The sequence below is a fragment of the Phaseolus vulgaris genome, chromosome 1 (assembly GCF_000499845.2).
Source record: "Phaseolus vulgaris cultivar G19833 chromosome 1, P. vulgaris v2.0, whole genome shotgun sequence".
Lineage (NCBI taxonomy): Eukaryota > Viridiplantae > Streptophyta > Magnoliopsida > Fabales > Fabaceae > Phaseolus > Phaseolus vulgaris.
The window spans coordinates 46,201,929-46,223,225 of record NC_023759.2 but is presented as its reverse complement, the minus strand read 5'-3'; the positions used below and the strand labels follow the sequence as shown (position 1 = coordinate 46,223,225).

Below are 21,297 nucleotides of genomic sequence, written 5' to 3'. Positions count from 1 at the left end.
GGTAGGAGAAGTAACTAAACTTTATTTGCAGACTGAAAAACATAAGTGGTTTCTTGCTTCAACAAGGGTTCAGGAGTCAAAGGCCTAAACCCACTTTGAACAAAATTCCATCTCCTATAGACAAGTTTAGTAATATTTTTAAATATGTCTCAAATTACAAGGACATTAGAAGCTTCTCAATGAATTCAAATAGATGTTGGCATATTATATTATATGAATTTGTAGTTTTTAGGCAATTAATCCTATCTTGGGATGTTTAAACCCCAAACTTTGGTTAACTTGTTTGATACTAATTATTAGGTTGCATTAGCTTTTGTTTTCTTTGCTTTTTTTGCGGATTAATGTTTCCTTATTACGTTTTCCCCTTCCTTTTTCAATTAAATGCTATGTTTCTAATGATAGTTTTTTTTTTATATATTGACTTTCCTATATACTTTTTTGGTTGGTGTACACTCTAACTTTCCCTTTGAAGTGACTGAAAAAGGTAGTTTTATGGTGAAATTGTTATTATTAAAAAAATCGCAAATACTTTTGAATACAAGATATATAAGTTGTTGATGTTTTACTGATTTTGATTTTGTTGCTGTGATTCTCATTATTAAATGCATTAATTAATATTTATTCTTCTGATTGAATTGTTATACTTTTTGAGAATGATGACATTGGTTTTAATGATTAAATAAATAATTGATGGAGGATCCGATTTGGTAAATTAGTTGAATGTTTCATTAACCCCGTCGCGCATGCTTATGTTACAATAATGATGTCGACTTATTTAAATTTGATTTTATTTTCACTTTGTAGTTTTAACAGATCTTATATAACAAGAACGAGACATAAAGATATATAAAATATTGAGATTCTGAGAGCTAAATGGAGGCTATAGTGAGCTCTAATAATAAGGGAAGCAAAAGGTGAATACTAGAAGGTTTACCTGCATAGAATTGGAGTGTGTGAGCCCAGTCCTCACAAGTCTTCATGAAAAGGGTGGGCTCCAATGCTGCTGCACATCATCATTCTTCATCTTCTTTCCACACTGCACTAATGTCTAATCATGCATACCCCTCTTTCAACCCAATCTGTCAAAATGTTTTTTTGTTTTTTATAACTTTTTCCACTTTCTGTGTCTATATCATTTACTGCATCACTAGCAATTTAATATAAGGCTTTCCTTACAACGGTGAAAGATCATCGACTAAAAATTAAAATCTTTTTCAATGTAAATCTTATCTCATTGAGCTGATTTTATGAAGTTGAGTTAGACTTAAAGTCTACTTCATAACATGGTATCACAACCATTTCGAGTTTATCTTAACGAGTATTTGTGTTGGACTTATCGTGACACCTGCTATCGGGTCGCTATCGGATCACTCATAATATATAGTCTCACGCACGAGTTGACAATCTCAGCGGCGTGAGGAATGTGTTGAAGATCCCACATTGTTAGACTTAAAATTCACTTTGTAATAACAACTCTCTTTGCTTCAATTGAAGAGGAACAATTTTATGTCATATTGCTTCAAAATGTTATAGAAGTCTCAACTTTAATTGTGTGATTTATGATAGAGCCATTAGTTTTTAGAACTTTGGAAAGCAACAAACAGAGCTACTTGAGAAAGGATGAACAAAAAGGTTTACTGTGACAAGACTCAGAATTCAAATTGAATGCATATGAGTTTCCTATGTCTCACGTCTAGATGCAGGAATCTGCATTGCCTTTGCCTTATCCTGCAAATCAAATACACATAAATCATCAAATATACTTTTTCATTAAACAAAACTTTGAGTAGAGAGAGAAAAAAAACTAAAAACAAATTATACTTTGTTTTTAATCCACTTTCCCGTAAAAGTAAGAAGAAGAAAAATGGTAGTGGTTAACCACTACATCATAGTTGTGCTTTCGGAACTAACTATGAAGAAAATAAGGATAATTAGTCTCTTTTGTACTATCACATGTCTAAAGCTTGTTGCATTCTGACAAGAGTACATTGCATGCAGAGTTCAATTTAGTTACATTGTCAGGGGTTGATTTTTACGTTTTTCCCCCATTTTCTGAACGAGATACTTACATTTTGTCAACCACCACTTCCTACAATTTTCCACCAATTAGATATTTTTAAAAATATTAAAACTAGAAACAAGAAAACACATATAGTTTTGTATTTTACTTTATTTTATTCTGACGCAGCCTAATATCAACCAAATTATTTTTTAAAATTGTATTTATTCATGTAACACCTGAAATAGTTCCCGTAAAATGAAGGAAACTGCGACCTAAAATCACAAAACAAATTAATAAAATATCTTAAATTTAATATATTATTTTCTTGTGCTGATTACTACATGGACTGTATTCAGACATTGGACAAAAGAAATGGATGGTTTCATGATGACCACGAGATGTACGCAGCCAAAGATCATGATTCATCCAACAGTTGTCGCATTCAGTAATTGTGACCTCATATATATTTATTTAAGAGACTTTTTTTTTTAAACATATTGGACAATAATCCTTAAATAACTTTAATATGTTTTAATGTATTGAATGTTTTTTCATTAAGGACATAATAATTATTTCGGTAAAGCTATTTCATTCTTTAATACGAACTTCAATTTTTGTTGCATTTAATAAGCTAGTTCCAATCATACACTGTGTCTATTCTACGTCAAAATAATTATTCCTTTGCCTCAAATTTAGATATTTGTGCCTCGGTTTCAATTTATAGGTGGGGTGCTGGTTGGTCACTAGTTAATCCTAAATACGATGGACTTTTTAATTAATTAATTATTTTACGAATTCGTATATAATTAAGAAGAAGAAAATTGCGAATGGTGCACTTAGTCACACTTTATCAATATTATTTTAAAAATTGTTTTGTAAGACTATTTTTATACAAGTTTAATGTATAGTCTTGTATTTTTTTTTTAATAGTTATCTTTATTAAATGATATGATTCTTCCTCCTTTGTGGTATTGAGAGTTAATAATAGTTTTTTTTTAAATTTTATTTTAGCTTATCTTTGTCTTTTTAACATTAAACTCTAAAAAAAAAAAATACAATCCTTTTATTTTTTTTTTCAAATTTATTTGTAAAAGCTAATTAAAAAAATTGCAATATAGTTTAGTAAAAAAAATCAATACTTAAATTTATAGTATTCTCGTTTTATATTTTGCGCCACATTCACGGTATTAGATATTTTCAATTATTTATACAAATACATGTACAAACACGATAAAAGATAATTTCAAAAATTATTTTCACATTGAAAGTGTAGATAGCGAACATGTATATTAAAAATAAATTTGTTTTCAATTTCACAGTTAAAGATTGTCATATATTTAATTTGTTTATCTATTATAGATATATGTTATAGATGTTCAACTCATCTAATAAATTATATATCATATTATAGATACTGTAAAATAAAACATTGTTTAGATGTTTCAATATTATCATAAATTATTAAAATAACTTTTGTTATCATCAAAATATAAAAAATATAGCATTGCTCCCCACTTATAAACATCTTCAATTCAACATTAATCAAAATTTTAATTAAAATCATATCAACTTTACCCATATTTTTTTTCTCAAATTGAATTAAAGTCGTTCTACCACATACAATTTTCATCTACGACGTGTTCCAAACTAAAGTCAATCTCCCAAAAAATAACTTCTTTTAAATGAAATTGTGACAATGAGATCAGACTTTAAATAAAAATATTTATATTCAGTTTAATAATAAACTGAAGAAATTACGCTTTTTAGTGATTTTTTTTTTTAAAACACATTGGAGAATAAATTTAATATTTTTAATACATTAAATATTTGTTATTAATGATATAATAAACATTTTGATAAAGCTATTTTATTCTTTAATACGAAGTTCAATTGCTATTGCATTTAATAAGCTAGCTCCAATCATACACCTGTCTATTCTACGTCAAGATAGTTATTCCTTTGCCTCAGATTTAGATATTTGTGCTTGGGTTTTAATTTATAGGTGGGGTGCTGGTTAGCCACTAGTTACTCCTGTTCCTGCTAGGGAGATGGGACCTAAAGAACTGTTGAAGTCTTCTTCTCCTTCCTTCGGTCGGGCAGGTGGCTGGGTGATGAATTAGGATCCTTCTCTTTCTTCTGTTTACCCTTCGGCACTCGGGACTCGGTCGTCGGGTGAACACCGGATGGTGGGGTACCTGTGAAGGCACTCCGACGCTCAAGTCAGTAAGGCGGGCGGTTAGCTCTCAGGTAGGTGAACAGTAATAATGACATACCTTACTCCTTGGAATGCGTGCTATTTATATTATTCTAATGGGCCTACCTTGTTGGGCCCGTTTATCGAGGTGGATACCGCTTAGGGTTGCATTACCTAATTCTTGATGATGGATTAGCTTTACTGATCTCGGTTTGAGCGTTAATCGTAATAGGGTTCGGCCGTCGGCCACATTCTCATGGTGAGGATAGGCCATCGGCCAAATAAGTGTGGTCTTCGACCATCTTAGTTAAGTCTCCAAAGGTTTCGGACACTCGTCAGTCGGCCAAGTATGCAAAGGTCTCGGCCATTCGTCAGTCGGCCAAGTATACGAAGGTCTCGGCCATTCGTCAGTCGGTCAAGTATACAGAGGTCTCGGTCTGCCGGTCGTTCGGCCAGATTTCTGAAGATATTGACTTATCAGTCTCTCGGTCAGGCTTGACTGGGAGTCGGGCAGGCAGGTGGGTCCCGGCCTCGCCCAGTACCGGTACAACTCCTAAATATAATAGACTTTTAATGAATTAATTAATTATTCTACGAATTCATATATAATTAAGAAGAAAAAATATTTGTGAATGGTGCACCTAGTCACACTTTACCTAATATTATTTTAAAAATATATCATACTTTCAATCTTTCAATTTTGAATCTTATATAAAGTTCCAAAAAAAAACAACCATTTTTTTCGTGTGTTTTTCTATCTGTCCTCTGTTTTAAAATATGTTGTAACATTAGGTGATATGAGTAGCATAGCATGTCCTTTTAAATTTAAGATTATGCACGCACTTTGAGTTGATTAGTACTATATATATCTACCAGGTATCGCATTATAACATGCAATCCTACTCATTCTTTTAATCCAACTTTAGCAAGCTTTACACATAATATACTTGCTTATTTTATGCCATTCTTTACGTGGATATCTTTAGCTACTGTGTCATCATCACAATTCATAAAAGCATGCCACCCTTGTGGTTTCCTGCAATTTCTTAGACAAAAACCATGTAAAGAAAAGCGAAGACCACTTATACCTTTCACCGAAAAGTGCAAGCACACTGCGTTTACCTTCATTTAAGATTATAAAGTATGTTTCCAACTCATATTCTCCATCCTTTAGGCCTGCATGGCTTCATGTGACTTACACTTCACTTCAACTTTCTACTCACAGAAGAAGAAATCAAGAGCCGCATGAAATGTGTCTATGCTTTTGTTTCGATTCATCTGATATGGTCGTTTAGACGTTTACGTCCATAACATAGTCACATCACTAGCAGGGTGCAGTGTTCTTTAGTGGGGTTGGTGCTATTTGAAGAGTATCCCTCATGGGAGTGGTAACAGTTGGTGAATTGAAGCCTAGCATTTCAGGAAAAAGGACCTTTCGTCCAAGCTCCAGCATAAGACATGCCACCGAATGGTAATCTTCTAATTCACACCATGTTTTGCTGCATTAGTGTTGATTGCAACCGTACGTGGTCTAGCATTTAGATTCATTAACGAGGGAGATGTTTTTTCTTATTTTCCAATGATCATATTAGCCTTGTGAATAGTTGAGTCTCTCTTTCAACTGATACATAGATGTTCTAAATTAGTAAGTGGTTTCGAGTTCAACTATGAAAGTAGGTTTAGAAGGAGAATGGAGCTCTTAGCTGATTCAGGGATCCCTGCGTGTGGCACATTTCAATGTTCTAAAATTTTCTTATCTGACATAGTCACAGGCTGTCCAAATTTATGGTAGAAAACAACACTTGTTGGATATGGTGATATGGGTTAAAACACAGAGATTGGTAGATAAAGATGTAACATTGACCTTGATGTGGTGCTTCACCCACCTGACAGCGGTATGGTGCTGCATGGTGAATGTTCAGATCTCATCTGCTGTCAGCAATGTGAACGACAATTAATATTGTCTGCCAATTATTCTCGTGCTTTTATTATCTTTAGGCCCTAAATGAGTGAGGAGATGATGTAATTGGAGCTCACCGACTATGAGAAAAATGAAAACCCTTTGGCTGCACACAGATCAAGACAGGTGTTAACATCACCCTGTGGCTCCAAAATTGATTTCCCCTTCTTATCTTAGATGTTCAATGATTTGCATCCATGGGTTCCACTACAGTGACACAACCAATTAACTCTTAAATATCAATTTGACTTTAAACTATTGTAAACATGTTGTGTCTGCAGTAGTGTGCCTATTTATAGTCTTGCCCAAATTCTGTATTTATTGAGTTGGGGTCATTCACGCCTAGGACTTTGACATTGGAAGATTAAGTTGTCTCTTTGGTTGTAGAGAGCACATGGCTTGAGTTCCAATTTTACATTAAATTGCAAACAAACATTCTGGTAGAGGTTATTTCATGGTCTTTGATAATTTAATTTTGGTAATATGTATGCCTGCAGCTGTAGTTTTTGCTTTATGTTGAAATTTCCAGGTTCTATGTTATGTAGTGATTCAGCCAGATTTGATTTTTGCAGGCCAATATCTGACGTATCTAGTGATCTCACCATCGAGGTAGGAGCATCAGCTTTCGCACTTCACAAGGTAAAGGAAACTACCTGCCATTCTTAGGTTCACGATCTTAGAGGTTCATGAATATTTTGGCTTTTTTCAGAGTTGATCAGTACTTTTTTTTTTGCTTTCAAACGTATGTAACCAATCTTATGTTTTAAATATTTTTAATGTATGCATCGTAAGCATCAATGCCCAACCTTAGTCCACTAGCACTATTAATGGTTAGTAAGAGATAACAGAATCATGAACATAATGCTCTATGCTTTTTTTGGGCTGATATGCTATGGTTTTTTCATGGTTTCTCTGCATGAGTTTGTTTAGAAAGAGAAAAAGAAAAATAAGAAAATTGCTGTACAATGAGAAAAAACAGAAGAGTTAAAGATTTTCAGTTTTCACTGTGTACTAAGTGTACCAATTTTTCCACTAGTTTCCTCTCGTTTCTCGGAGTGGAAGAATTCGGAAGCTGCTGCTAGAAGCAAAAGATTCAAAAGTTTTACGCATAAGTCTCCCAAATGTGCCAGGTGGAGCAGAGGCATTTGAGCTAGCTGCCAAATTTTGCTATGGAGTCAATGTTGAGTTCACTCTCTCAAATGTTGCCTTGCTACGTTGCACGGCTCATTTTCTTGAAATGACCGAAGAATTTGCAGAAAAAAACTTAGAATCCAGAGTTGAAGCATACCTAAGGGACACAGTGCTCCCTAACATATCAAGCACAGTATATGTTCTCCACAGTTGTGAGACTCTTCTTCCAATGTCAGAGGAAATAAACCTAGTCAATAAGCTAATCAATGCAATTGCAAACAACGCGTGCAAAGAGCAGCTTACATCTGGATTACTAAAACTTGATCACACTTTCCCTTCCAAAACCACACCAACCATGGAGCCAGAAACACCCTCAGATTGGTGGGGGAAGTCTTTCAATGTTCTTAGTCTTGAGTTCTTCCAACGAGTTGTATCCGTTGTTAAGTCAAAGGGACTAAAACAGGAAATGATCAGCAAGATATTGATGAACTATGCACATGGTTCTCTTCAGGGGATTGGTGTTAGAGACCCCCAAGTGGTGAAAGGAAGTCTTCATGACATGGAATTGCAAAAGAAGCAAAGAGTCGTTGTTGAAACCATAGTTGGCTTACTCCCAACTCACTCAAGGAAAAGCCCTGTTCCAATGGGATTCCTCTCAAGTTTGCTGAAAGCTGCAATAGCAGCACCTGCATCAACTCCTTGCAAATCTGATTTAGAGAGGCGAATTAGTCTTCAACTTGACCAGGCAATTCTTGAAGACATCTTAATCCCAACAAACTCACCCCAAAACACCCACAACACGATGTATGACACTGACTCAATTCTGAGGATCTTTTCTATTTATCTAAACATGGACGAGGAGGATGGAGAAGATAGTGATAACTACATTGATGAAAGCCAAATGTATGATTTTGACAGTCCTGGATCTCCAAAACAAAGCTCAATCACAAAGGTATCGAAATTGCTGGACAGTTATCTAGCTGAAGTAGCTCTAGACTCAAACCTGCTGCCTTCAAAATTCACAGCACTTGCAGAACTACTTCCAGATCATGCACGTGTTGCAAGTGATGGACTCTACAGAGCTGTTGACATCTTCCTTAAGGTGAAAAGAAAATAACTCCCATCATGTTTAAGCTTTGAAAAAAGACTTAAATTTTTATGCATTAGAGCTGTTGACATCTTCCTTAAGGTGAGAATAACTCACATCAATTGGTTGGTATGACCAATGTGAAAGTGTTGTTTGTTTTCTTATGATATAGGTTCATCCAAACATGAAGGAGTCAGAGAGGTACAGGTTATGCAAAACCATTGATTGTCAGAAACTATCTCAAGAAGCATGCAGCCATGCAGCACAGAATGAAAGGCTACCAGTGCAGATGGTGGTGCAGGTGCTTTACTTCGAGCAAATGAGGCTTCGAAACGCCATGAATGGAGGGCACAACCAGTTGTTCTTTGGGCAGTTTCCTCAGCGTTCAGGAAGCGGTGCAGGGAGTGGAGCAATTTCCCCTAGAGATAACTATGCATCAGTGAGAAGAGAGAACAGAGAACTGAAGCTTGAAGTAGCAAGAATGAGAATGAGGCTGACTGACTTGGAGAAAGACCATGTGTGTATGAAGCAGGAGCTTGTTAAGTCTCACCCTGCTAACAAGTTGTTCAAATCATTCACCAGAAAGCTGAGTAAGCTGAATGCTCTATTCAGGATAAATAGCATTAAGCCAATTGGTGGGAAGGCTAGTTCAGAAACTCGCTTCCCTTTTCCAAAGCGAAGACGCCACTCCGTTTCATAACTATATCATATACGCCATAATTCATGTACAGTATGCGTAAAAACATAGTAGTAATGCTTAGTGCATGCTGTGATTCTGTCTATTTTCCAGTCAACACTTTTTTTAACTATGTTGCTCACTAGCTGCCTGTGTTCACACTATTATCATTACCCTTCTAAGAAGCTCAATATATATATCACAATTTTAGTATGCAAATGCTTTCGGAGAACCATAATTATTAGGATGCACCTGAGAGGGAAAGTAATATACACGAAACAGGCAAAAAAAATATTCATTTTACTGTCGGCTATAATTGGCTAGAGTGAAGAACATGTAAACTCCAACTGTAATAATTATTTATTTCCAACTCCATTTTAACACGCAACAATGTTAAAGGGTCACTTTTAGGTCTGAGGGGTGGTATGGAACTTATATTTAGAGGATTTAGTTCTCTATTCTCAACCAGAAGATACACCTACCTCTTTGAATTTATACAAATTTGTGCTCAAATTTTCCTCTCTCCACTACATTTCTTAAAGTAATTCTTGGATTAGTCGTTCAAGAAATTTTTCAGGAGATTTTCATAACAGGATTTTTGGAAACAAGATTTTCACAATGGAATATAATATCTTCTATAGTGCGTTTTTATATTGAGTTTTTCATAATAAATTTTTCAAGACACAACTTTTTTCTTAGAAAATGAGTTTTTTTTCACAACACCCGTTCTCTTTTCTTCTTCTTCTGGAGCGTTCTCCGTCTCTTCTTCTACAACAACAATGCTGCAAAACGGATAATGGTGATGGCAACGATGTGATGCAACAAGGAAGATGTGGACCGAGAATGAACACAACAGGATAATGGTGATGGCAACGATGTGGACCGAGAATGAACCCAACAACGGAATAGAGTGGGGAAAACAAAAATGGGAAGAGGAGAAAGAAGAATTTAAATTCATAAGGGCAATTCAGTTATTTCATCTAATTAAGGGAGTACATTTCGAAAATGGGGGTGCAGTATGAAAAAGCCTTTTCTTATTTGAACTGCTAAACCCATATTCTGTTGAGGACTATTTCTTCCTGTACTTCCATAGGTTATTCTTCCACCCCATACACAACGTGAAAATACCTTTTTAACCTTCTTGTGCCACCCCATAGAGTACTTTTCGGACTATGTAATCTGGACACGCATTTGAAAAAAGACTTCCGAATTATTTAATCCATAAACTAAAAAAGACTTCCACATTACATAATTCAGAAACTAATAATGCATTTGAAAAAAGGCTTCTGGATTATGTAATGCAAAATATTAGAGGGGTATTTTTGGAAATATGAAAATGTATGGAGGTGGGAGAAGAATATACGAAGGTGCAGGAAGAAACAGCCTCTGTTGAGCCATCATGTTCCACGTGGAAGCCCAATCAGTGTCTGGCCCTCTGTGCAAAGCCGATACGACGCCGTACCAATCTAAACAGTCTTGGATTTGGATCCTGCTCCGTCTTCTGGTGCAGTGTGACGATGACTGTGAGGTTGTCTATGGCGGGGTTTCGAAGCTCGCTGCCCTTTTCCGCGCTAATACGGTAACTAACCCATCGTCTTCTCTAATATTCTTCGTTTTCTAGTGATATAAAATATCATCACTTTACTTCTTCTTTTTTCCTTAAAAAAATTGTTAGGGTTCCGCTCCGTTAAAGTCGATTTATTCCTTTGTGTTTGCGACAGACAAGTTGAGCAAGAAATGGAAACTGTGATTAAGGTGCTGCAGCCTGGACCCTTGGGAATCATAGAGCACAAGTTTTCTGCTGACGAAATTCGTAAGGCTAATGCCACGGTTTCTAAAGCAGTGATCAATTGGCGAAGGAATGCAGCTCTCGAAGACAATAATCACATTTTGAAAGACTACATTAACAAGTGAAGTAAATTTTAATTCCTCTGGTGGCTATTTGTTCTGATATGTGATTTTTTTATTGAGATGTTTGGTGTTGTAAATGCTGGTTACTTGATTATAAATCTGTATGAAATTATTTAATAATATCTGAACTTTGGTATGATCGTAAATTATGTTTACCACAATATTCTTTTGATCATTATGTTTTCGATAATACGATTGTGGAGTGTGGATTACTTGCATTATTTTGTTGTTGGAGATGCTACACGTTGCAACTTTGCAAGTAATTCCATTTCGTCTGCGTAGGCAACGAAAATGATTTATCTTGCTTTTTGACAAGCTACTCACGTTGGGTGTCAGCACTGTCTTTTCATTTCTCTTTTTTATGTGATCTCTTCTGTGAAGATTTAAAAATGTGTATATTTTTGAGGTACTTTAGTTAGTTATGAAAGTTGTGTTTCTTGAATAATGAATGACCCTCTCTGAGACATAAATAAATAAGTTGGATTTGATTCATCTGCAATGAGCAAGTGTAAAGTAAGAAATAGTAGTTGATGAGGAGATCAATAATTGATTTTCTTATATTTATATTGGACAAGAATGAAGTGTTAATAGTTTAGTTTTCTTTTTTTAAGTGTGATGTCTTTTCCTTCGAGAGAAACTAAATTCAAGTAAGTTAAGTTTCAGTATCCCTTTTCTGGTGATCCCTATCTTTTGCAAATTCATTTATTGGTTGCCCAGTTTCTGAATCGCATTTACTATTTGTTAAGGATAAAGATGAGATGCGAGAAAACGAGAGAAAGTTTTGTTTGTTTCTGTTTTTTGCCCTCATACTTCCCTGTTCTCTAACTAATACCCTCCTCCCTTTTTACCGAATAGATAAGTACTCACCTTTTACACAGCTAAGCGTCAATTTTGGGTAGGCCTTAAACATGACTTCAGTTTGATTTTGGCCATTGTGTCAAAATTTAAGTGTTTTACGTTTTTGACATTTGACAGGAAAGAAGTTCCACTTAGCTGATAAGGCACTAACCAGTCAAACCTCTGACAAGAAACGATGTCATAAAACACGTCAAAAGGGCACTAAAATTGCTTAAAGAAGGCGAACTTTTTAGAAAATCTATTATCTTGTGTTATCTTGTTTTTCATATAGATTTTCCCTAGCCCACTTTTGAATTGCGTGCCTCAAGCTTTCGGTGGTTTTGTCAGCTAAAGAAACCATAAACTGGCATAGTGAAGAACACTTCTTTTGAACCCCAATATTCTGGTTTTTCTTTAGTAACTCTCGTGTAAAATGTTAGGACATTATTTGGCACATCTTTATTTAACACTTTTTTTATACTAACAAAACTTGTGTCTTTTTGTCCTCTAGAATGCGTATAATATGGAGTGGACATGTTCTGAAGGTATCTATCTCGACCCATTTTTTTAACACATTTTAGCATTGGTAAAAATTTGAGTTTTCCTAAAAACAAAGTTGTCTCAATTTTTTCATAACAAAAATGTGTTTAAAAATATACTGTTCGTGATATGGTGTAGGATGCTATAAATCGTTTTATGGTATTGGAAGTACCGCAAAAATAGGTGCGTTGCTGGGTTTCCATGCCTTTATTGAATACAACATGACATGATTACTAGAAGTACCATTGTCTCCCACATTTTTCCAGACAATTTAGTATTTTACTGAATTGAGTGTTAGAATACCTTCCACAAGCACCTACACCAGTTCTGAAATGGAGCCTTATTGCATTGTAGTTAGACAAGAATATATTCGTCAAGGTTTAAAACAAACACGCAATAAATAAAATTTGACAACTTTTCATATATGATAATTTGTGATGTAAATAGCAACATAAAAGTAGTTTATAGTGTACATGATGTCTCACCTATTTTTGCTTTGTAAATAATATACATATTTACCAAAACAAGGTTATATTGTAAATATAAAGAAGTAGAAAGATACTTGAAAGAGCATAATTTTTGAAGTTAAATTATTTGTTGGCATATACCAACAGGTGTAAAACAAAACTAAAAAGGAGCTTGGCATATGCTGTTCGAGAAGTAGTATAGAACACAAGCAGTGCAAGGCCAGTTCTTGGCATCGCAGTGGGGACTCTGGATTCCTCAACAGCAGCTTCTGCTTCAGAATTGACATGCATTCTTTATTATTATTTATCCCTCACCCTTTCTCTCATATTTTAAGGATATCCTATGCATAAAGATGGAATATGTATGTGAAAAAAAGTTGTGGCTATATCGTCTTCTCTATGATATCTCTATAGAAATTGCTCATTAATCTTTCGTGGTATAATATAAGTTTAGATATTTTCATTTGGTTTAAATATGTTTTTTTATCTATTTACGTGAAATTGATTTTGTTCATAGATTTTTTTTTAAAATTATTAAAATAAATCACTGTCAATTTTTTTTAATAGTTTTCTCACTAAATAATCAAAATATTTAAAGTTTAAACTAGAGATAAAAATTAATTTGTTTAAGGAAAAAAATATATATTTAACTTTTTTTTCTTAAATACTAATACAAAAGTTGTAAATTACACTTTTTCCATAAATTAAAGTAAACTTTTACTCTTAAGCTTTATATAAACTTCGTAATTTAACATCTTCCAAAGCTAGAATACTTAATTTTAAGTTATATGATCAATTCATTTTTCCTTTTTATCTCCTCTTTTACGGAAGTTTATAAAAGAATCTATCCAGCACTTTAAAATGTTTCAATTTAGTGAAAACAAAGTGATTCACAACCAAACCGTACATATTTAGTAACATTGTTAAAGTTTCCAATTGAAAAAATTAAGCACAAATATAATGTTTTTAATAATCTTTAATTAGTGTATCACTATTTTGTACATTACATGGCTCGTCGAATTAAGAGATGTTGTGATTTGATTGCGTGAAAGGAGTGTGAACATTTGTTTAGTTTCTTAATTCATGTAACTCAAACAATTGTACACTGCTCTGTATATTCATACTCAAAATATTCGTACACTCTGAATACTTTAATCTGACAGATGTAAAAATGTTACATCCTTAATCTATCTAGTAATGTTAAAGTTTCTTTGAGTAGCCTTGAACAATGATGGATGAACATTTCATGATGTCTCATACATTAGGAGAAAATCAAAGCCGTGATAAGAAAAGAGAAATAAAAAAACAATTAACAGAATCAACCGACTGTTTGTAATATTCCACATATCATTACCTGATCAGTGTCATTTACAATGTTTTTCGTTATAAATCTCTCATATTGCACACATAGCATCTCAGAATCTGACATAATACATCTAACTTTTTTGTTTTGTTCACTAATCTCTCTCAAGAAACCTCTGTCCGCAGAACTCAAAATGAGATTACTAATAGGTGAGATGAGAATTACACGATGAAATGGCCAAGCCATTTCTGGTTAAAGCCTTTTCTGCAATATACAAAAGAAAGAGTAGTGCTTGTTCTGCTCCACGAAAGAAGACAAAGGAAAAATGGAGAATACAAGAGCATGGCTAGAACTAGAAGACTCTATATACTAAACCGCCTCACAGAGCTAGTTCTCATACATAGCTTAAAGAAAACTAACTAGAACCTCTTATTAGATCATATGGGGTGCTTGATTTGCAACTTTGCACACACACACACATATATATAGGTAGCTACCAGAGAAATATGGCTTTAGCCTTGAGAAGCAATTGGGAAAGCTTGTTTTGAACATTGAGTTTGATGAGTTCATCAGCACCACCTATGAATTGTTGTCCTATGAACACTGCAGGCACACTGGGGTGGCAACCTAGTTGGACCAGTGCACTCTCTACTTGTTTTCCACTTGCCATTTTGTCCACCTCAATAACTGCACGGCTGGCACCAAAGCTGGCTATCAGAGCCGTCACTGTGTGGCTCATGCAACAAGTGCTCTTGCCGAAGATCACCACTGGCTTGTCTGCAATCAATGGTGTCAACACATCCATTTCTGTGCTGCAATTGGAATTTTGGTTGAGGGGTTATTAGAGAGAGTGGTAAGTGAATATGTGAGTTTGGTTTGATCTGCTACTAAAACTTGAGATTAAGTGCTCTATTTATACCTGGCTTATTCTGGGAGATGGGATTGGATAGTTTCATATACAGAAGAATAAACACCTATCTCATAAAAGAATAATAAACATTAAAGTTGTGGGCATCATCAATGGATTCCCAAAACCTACACTGTTAATGCAGCACAAGTGAATTGCATTTGAATTCTAAGATATTATTATGTATGAAATCAAATAATGGGGCAATGACATAGATCATAATTGCCCAGCTTCAAATTACTTCTTAGTTAACTCATTATATCACACTTATCATGCAAAAGAATTCTTCAAATATATAAAAATACTTTTAAACTATATTTTACATAGTTTTAACTTTTGACTTCAAAGATAAAACCAATTTATATAAAAACTTATTTTTTAAAATTCCCATATAATTTTTTTAGTTATAACTTGTATAAATTAATCTTAACTTATAAAAGAATTAGTTTTTATATAAATACTTACATAAAGTTCATTCAAATCAACTCTAATCAACAACTAACATGACTTTTCCTTTTCTTTATAAAAGAACACAAATATTATATTTCTTTAGTTTCTATCTGTGTTAATTTTGATTAGTATATAGGTGTCCCGAAACATATTATTCTCCAACATATGATATATTATTTTAACAATGGGAAAATGATAACTTTATTCTATTCTATTCTATTCCTTTTTTCTCCATTCTGGTTCATCCAATTTCACTATAGTTATGTAAGAGAGGAAATATAAAGGCCTAGTTTAAATTAACTTTTGACTTATGAGAGCTTTTCAATTAAAATAAATATTTGATTGGAAAATTATACATGTTCAGAACACAAGAAAGTTAAATGAAAAAGTTTAAATATTTCTTTTATTATTTTTCATAAATATTTATTAAATTAGTTTAAAACCATTTATATAGCTTCACTCAATTTAAGCCTTTAAAATAGTTTACTCACCATTCTCGCACTGTGGCTTCAGGCCTAGAGGGGATTCTTACACAAGAAGATAGATATGCAAATATAAAATCACCCTTCTTTCATATCATAATAAGATATCTTAATTTTTACTAAACTTTATTAATATAACATACTTTTATCACAAGATAGAGATTTGAATAAGATACAGAAAAGTCCATTCAAATCAACTCTAATCAGCATCACACACATAGATAATCAAATTTTATATAATTAGTGATCGAATTTGAGTTATGATGTATAGATACACGAACATGATAACTTGTGAAGATGTGAAACCTTCAGAAACAAAACACAGATTCCCAAATTGCTGTTTCAAAGTGAGAAAATTTTCATATACTATCAGGTCAATGTAGATAAAAACAAAAATGAAGTTTAGTGACAAAGATTGACACCATTTTTAACAAAAAAAAGAATATTAAGATAACAAGTTAAGTCTTCTTCCTTTGTTATATCAGGTTTAACTTTTTTATTTATAGTGAATGAGACTTAGACTTCAACTTGATCCCGAGCACTATTATATGTAAAAACTATCACAATAATCATAATAACATAAATTAAATTATTTTCTAAAAATACATTGAGATTGAGAAATTGAAGTTTAATTTCTATCATGTACAAAAATTTATGAAATTATAATCATTATTAATAAGTGGATTATAAGTCTAACTCAATCTTATATGATTGCTAATAGGTTTGCGCTCATTTATATACTATGAAATGTCTTTATTTATAAGATATGTGAGAACTACATATTAAGAAGTTGACTTTAAACCTAACTCAACTCCACTCATAAGGTGATATTTGCATTTATTTATATAATGTTTTTATCTTTAATCAATTTAAGATCTCCAACATACCTTATATTTACGCGTCAGTTTTATAAGGTTGAGTTAGACTTGTTCATTTCTTAATATAATATAAGAATCATGTCGAGTCTGTTCTTGTGAGAGTTTGTTGGACTTATCCCGCTATCAAACCACACGTAACTAAACAGTCTTACATACAAATTGAGAGGTTGGTGTAAAGAGTGTGTTGGAAATCCTATATCAATTAAGAATAAAAATATTTTATAATAAATAAATGGATACAAAACTTAACTTATAAGCCGATAATGTTGTAAGATTGAGTTATACTTAAAATTACCTCTTAATAATCATCAAAAAGGTTAGAAGAAGCCTTGCAAATTGGGATACACTTGCTTCAAAGGGGCAATGTTTGAAAGCATAACTGTAAGAGAAGTTAGAGTTTAAAACTGTTTAGACAGAAAAACAGAGACAGCAACAGAGGATGTATCCAACCCAAGTTCTGGGCCATGTTAAGCGTGAGAGGTACTTGGACATGAAATTAAGTTAATGAGTAACACATGAAAAAGTAACATAAGTATATATCATAATTTGACACGACAGAGAAGTTGAGTTTATCCAATAGACAAGTAGCAAGTTGTTATGTTTTCACAAGATTCGCACCAAAAACCGAAAGCTGAGTTGAAACTATAGGTGGCTGTGGCTGTGACTGTGGCTGCCCTTTGATTTCATGAAACTCTACATAAAATGGCCGTACAGGAATTGGAGAAAAGAAAACGCACCGAATTTTCCCTTTTTACAATTTGTATTGCTATAAAGGGGTGAAGGAATATACTAGGAAGATGTTCTGTAATGCCATGCACAAAATAAAACTTTTACATATTATTATTCAATTCAAATGTTGTAACATTTTGACATCTTTCCCTTACAATGCACCCTTTTTACTTACCGGTTTACCATCTTTGGTGCTGCATCAAATCTTAGTCAACTCAAAACTATTCTCATATTGGGATACTTAGTGCCTTTTTAATCAATTAATATATTTTTCATTAATAGTATATACAAAACTGTCTTGAGATAGATATCACTTGGACACAGTGCTTTCTTGAGCATCTTTTTTTTTTTTTGAATGGACACATTTATATTTGTACTTTCTTATTTACTTGTTTGCTTTATAAAAAGATATTGTTACAAATTAGAGAATAATTACAAAATCTATCAATACTGTATATATTAAATGTTATAATCACATTTGAAGCATTAATTGTAATTAATATTATGTAACGTGATGAAATTTACCTTCGAGATAATCTAATTATGTCTATATACAAACATTTTATAAAGACAACATAATTTGTACTTCAAATACAAATGACAATAATTACATAATAGTTGGAGGTTTGTTATTCATAATCCTTGACAAATTATAACAATCACTCCATTTGAGAATAAAGGAATATTAAAAAAATTAATTGAACACTGATAATATTAAGAAATAAACTTTAAATTTATCTCAATCTTATAAAATTGACTTTTAAAGTGAAGTTTGTATCCAACTATATATTATGATTTGCGTGATTTTTCTCTAACAACTAAAATTGTTTAGGAATTTTATACTAATAGTAAATGTGTTTTTACTTCAGCAACATTCTTCAACACACCCCTCGAGACTGTTAACCTGTGTGTGTAACTATATATTAATGGATGGTCTGACAGTGATCTGATAGCAGATGATCTGATAAATTCAAGAAACTTTCGTTATAATAGACTCTAAATGACTCTAATACCATATTAAGATGAACTTTAAATCTAACTCAATCTTATAAAGATGACTTATAAGATATATGAGATTTGCACTCACTTGTATATATATAACATGTGATTTTACCAATAGTGATGTGTGGAACTTAGGATGCCATCTAGAAATGTTAACAAATGTAGTCATTACTTCAGCAACAAGCAACACTGTGAAGGGGGTTGGAAATATTAGGATAGAAAGAAAGTGATGATTCCTTGGTAATTTGATTGCAGAAAATAAAAAGATGTAACATGGGTGAATGTGATATCGATTGAGCTTTGCATCAATGGGGATCTTACTTTTGTTGGGACTTTATGATGAGCAGATAAGATTGAAAATTAGACTGTGGTATATAGAGATTATTATTCCTAATCTTTTAGCAACAGAATTTTCCACGTGCCTGCAAGTAGTAGAAACAGCCCTTGGTTTGGTTTGTTCTTGTTTCGAATTGTGTAGCGACAACTAAGTATGTTGCATGGTTTTCAATAAACGGCTCCAGCGTAACTGAAAGGGTCACTTAGTTTGTTTCAACTATACTCAGAGAGAGTACTTATCTGCATCTCAAATCTCTCGACAGAACAAAAGAACACACAAGGGTCAAATCATGGGATATCTTTTCTCATCAATAGCATATTTTGCCCATGCTTCTCATAGAGTTTCTGGGAGAAACAAAAACAAACACTCATGTTTCCACACCTTCATATTATTAATGACAAGAACAAACTTGTGAATTAGTTGCATGATTTATTGAATCAAAGTTCAAATTATTGAGAATGTTTACTTTTATATTTTTGCTTTGTTGGGATAATATTTTCATTACATTCTTCAATTATATTTTTTCCTTTTTTTTAACAAGTGCTGAGCTTAAACAGCCACTTTTTAAGATTTTGTTCTTTGACATAATTCTATAAGCAATAATAACCGATCGACATGAATTTATGTTTTCAAAACCTTAAGAAAAAAACATAAATATATGTTTGGACTGAAACTCTCACCCTCCATATCTACTGACATATTTTCTGACACAAAAAAATGTTATTTTATCAAATGTACAGTTAAAGACACCCGTTTATAACCTTGTAAAATTAATTTTTCTATCTTCTCATATTGACTCACAATTTCAGTAAAAGATTATTCTTTCTTATACTTTTAATAATTGTCTGAGTTGTGAACATATTACGACACTTCTCTCACCATTGCATTAGTGATGACAAGAGTTAATCTCAAATACATATTCTGAAATCAAAGCTACCTCATACAAGTTGTATTCATGAGTTTAGAATAAGTTAAGTGCCTTGATTCTTAAAGTGGGACCTAAAGCACCTCAAAGGTAATATTCTCTAATCCAGAACAATATCTGAATTAAGTTTCCTTATCTTTAGATATTCATTTTGCCATTTATTAATGCAAGCTTTTTAGTATTTCTTTTCAGTTATAAAACGTATTAATACTCTTCAAATATTTACCTAATTTAAACTCTCGCGTAAATACTATTTTTCTATTGAACAATTTGTTAAATTAATTGCATCTGATTTTTTCTAGATTATCTTTTTCACTGCTGTAATTATGTTTAGCTTTCTCACATATTCGTTTGAGTCAGTGATAATATTTAATTAAGCATGTAATTTGAACATATTTTCTATTTTTAATTGTAATGGATACATGATTTTTTTTTGTCATTCCTCAGAATCAAACCATGAAAATAGTATGATTATGCAGAAAAACAAAAATTGCTTTATTTTTCTTCTATGCAATGGGAGGAGCACCATGTTAATCAGGAAGTTCCATAAGTAATCAAATTACTCAATTTTAATCATTCGTATTTGGTATTATGAAAAGCAAAGAAATGGGAACAAGTAAACGTTTAGGCCTCACAACTTAACCACGTACATAATCATGACTAACCCTCTTATTCAGCTCTAAAACGTAATTAAGCATTAATCTTGGATGTAGAAACCAAGCACTTTGGTCTCATGAAATCAAATCCATATAGCCCCAGCATTCATGAGAAGTGGTATGAGTTCATTCCTGAGATGCAGGCTCATGATTTTCTTAGAGCCACCAATGAACCGTTGTCCTATGAACACAGCAGGAACACTGGGTTGGCACCCCATCTGAAGCAATGCACTTTCAATCTGCTGGCCGTTGGCCATCTCATCCAGCTCATGAACAGTAGGGTTTGCTCCAAAGCTACGTATCAGTGATGTCATGGAGTGGCTCAAGCAACATGTGCTCTTGCTGAATATCACCACAGGCTTTTCAGCTACCATGCTTGTGATCATGTCCATGCCTCAAATAGATAAAACTGAAACACAACACAATGCAATGTATAGAAAAGAGAGAGAAAAGGAAGCATGCATAAGAAGAAGCAATCGTGAGTATGTTGAAGATGTGGTTCATTGAAGGGTTATTTATAAGCTGATTGAATGTAGTAGTGGACAATGTTGTTTTTGTCGCCTCATATGGAAGAATAAGATCGTCCAAGAGAATTCGGAGGATTCTCGATAACTGTCCTTTAGCACTGTACTGCATGTGTTGTGGATAACAAGTTGGCTAGCTAGCTGTTAAGGTCAATCTAATGAATCCAGAACTTTCTTCAGGAATAAGATTCATGCTCGATCGTGCATGAGGCATATTTTTTTTGAAAATTTTGTTAAAATAGTTTACTATTTATTATGCAACATGAATGAGAGATCATGTTACCATCATTGAGAGAAAA

At 33.1% G+C, this 21,297-nt stretch overlaps 4 protein-coding genes across 10 annotated transcripts; 2 read left to right on the top strand and 2 right to left on the bottom strand.

Annotated features, from left to right (window-relative positions):
- The first annotated feature begins 5,089 nt into the window (after positions 1–5,089).
- LOC137814705 (BTB/POZ domain-containing protein At1g03010-like) lies at positions 5,090–9,269 on the top strand. Of its 3 annotated transcripts, none has more exons than XM_068617581.1 (4): positions 5,090–5,667; positions 6,729–6,795; positions 7,193–8,389; positions 8,547–9,269. In XM_068617581.1, exons 1-4 carry the CDS (start codon positions 5,576–5,578, stop codon positions 9,072–9,074), a joined length of 1,884 nt encoding a protein of 627 aa, XP_068473682.1. In that variant the 5' UTR covers positions 5,090–5,575; the 3' UTR covers positions 9,075–9,269. The 3 variants fall into 3 exon arrangements, with proteins under 3 accessions (XP_068473682.1, XP_068473683.1, XP_068473684.1); XM_068617582.1 differs by lacking the exon at positions 5,090–5,667 and adding an exon at positions 6,336–6,596; XM_068617583.1 differs by lacking the exon at positions 5,090–5,667 and adding an exon at positions 6,506–6,634.
- Positions 9,270–10,469: 1,200 nt separating this feature from the next.
- On the top strand, positions 10,470–13,233 carry LOC137814706 (uncharacterized). 5 transcript variants are annotated; one of them, XR_011081673.1, is made up of 5 exons: positions 10,470–10,629; positions 10,772–10,965; positions 12,310–12,343; positions 12,477–12,521; positions 12,953–13,233. XR_011081673.1 is itself a non-coding variant. In XM_068617585.1 (4 exons), exons 1-2 carry the CDS (start codon positions 10,568–10,570, stop codon positions 10,962–10,964), a joined length of 255 nt encoding a protein of 84 aa, XP_068473686.1. In that variant the 5' UTR covers positions 10,470–10,567; the 3' UTR covers position 10,965; positions 12,310–12,343; positions 12,953–13,233. The 5 variants fall into 5 exon arrangements, 4 of the variants coding, with proteins under 4 accessions (XP_068473686.1, XP_068473687.1, XP_068473688.1 ...); XM_068617585.1 differs by lacking the exon at positions 12,477–12,521; XM_068617586.1 differs by lacking the exon at positions 12,953–13,233 and having other exon boundaries at positions 12,477–12,524.
- A 1,368-nt stretch (positions 13,234–14,601) lies between these two features.
- Positions 14,602–14,913, bottom strand: LOC137816088 (monothiol glutaredoxin-S6-like). The gene has a single exon (XM_068619183.1). The coding sequence runs from the start codon at positions 14,911–14,913 to the stop codon at positions 14,602–14,604; it is 312 nt and encodes a 103-aa protein (XP_068475284.1).
- A 5,464-nt stretch (positions 14,914–20,377) lies between these two features.
- Positions 20,378–20,971, bottom strand: LOC137814700 (monothiol glutaredoxin-S6-like). The gene has a single exon (XM_068617571.1). The coding sequence runs from the start codon at positions 20,864–20,866 to the stop codon at positions 20,558–20,560; it is 309 nt and encodes a 102-aa protein (XP_068473672.1). The 5' UTR covers positions 20,867–20,971; the 3' UTR covers positions 20,378–20,557.
- Between the last annotated feature and the right edge of the window lie 326 nt (positions 20,972–21,297).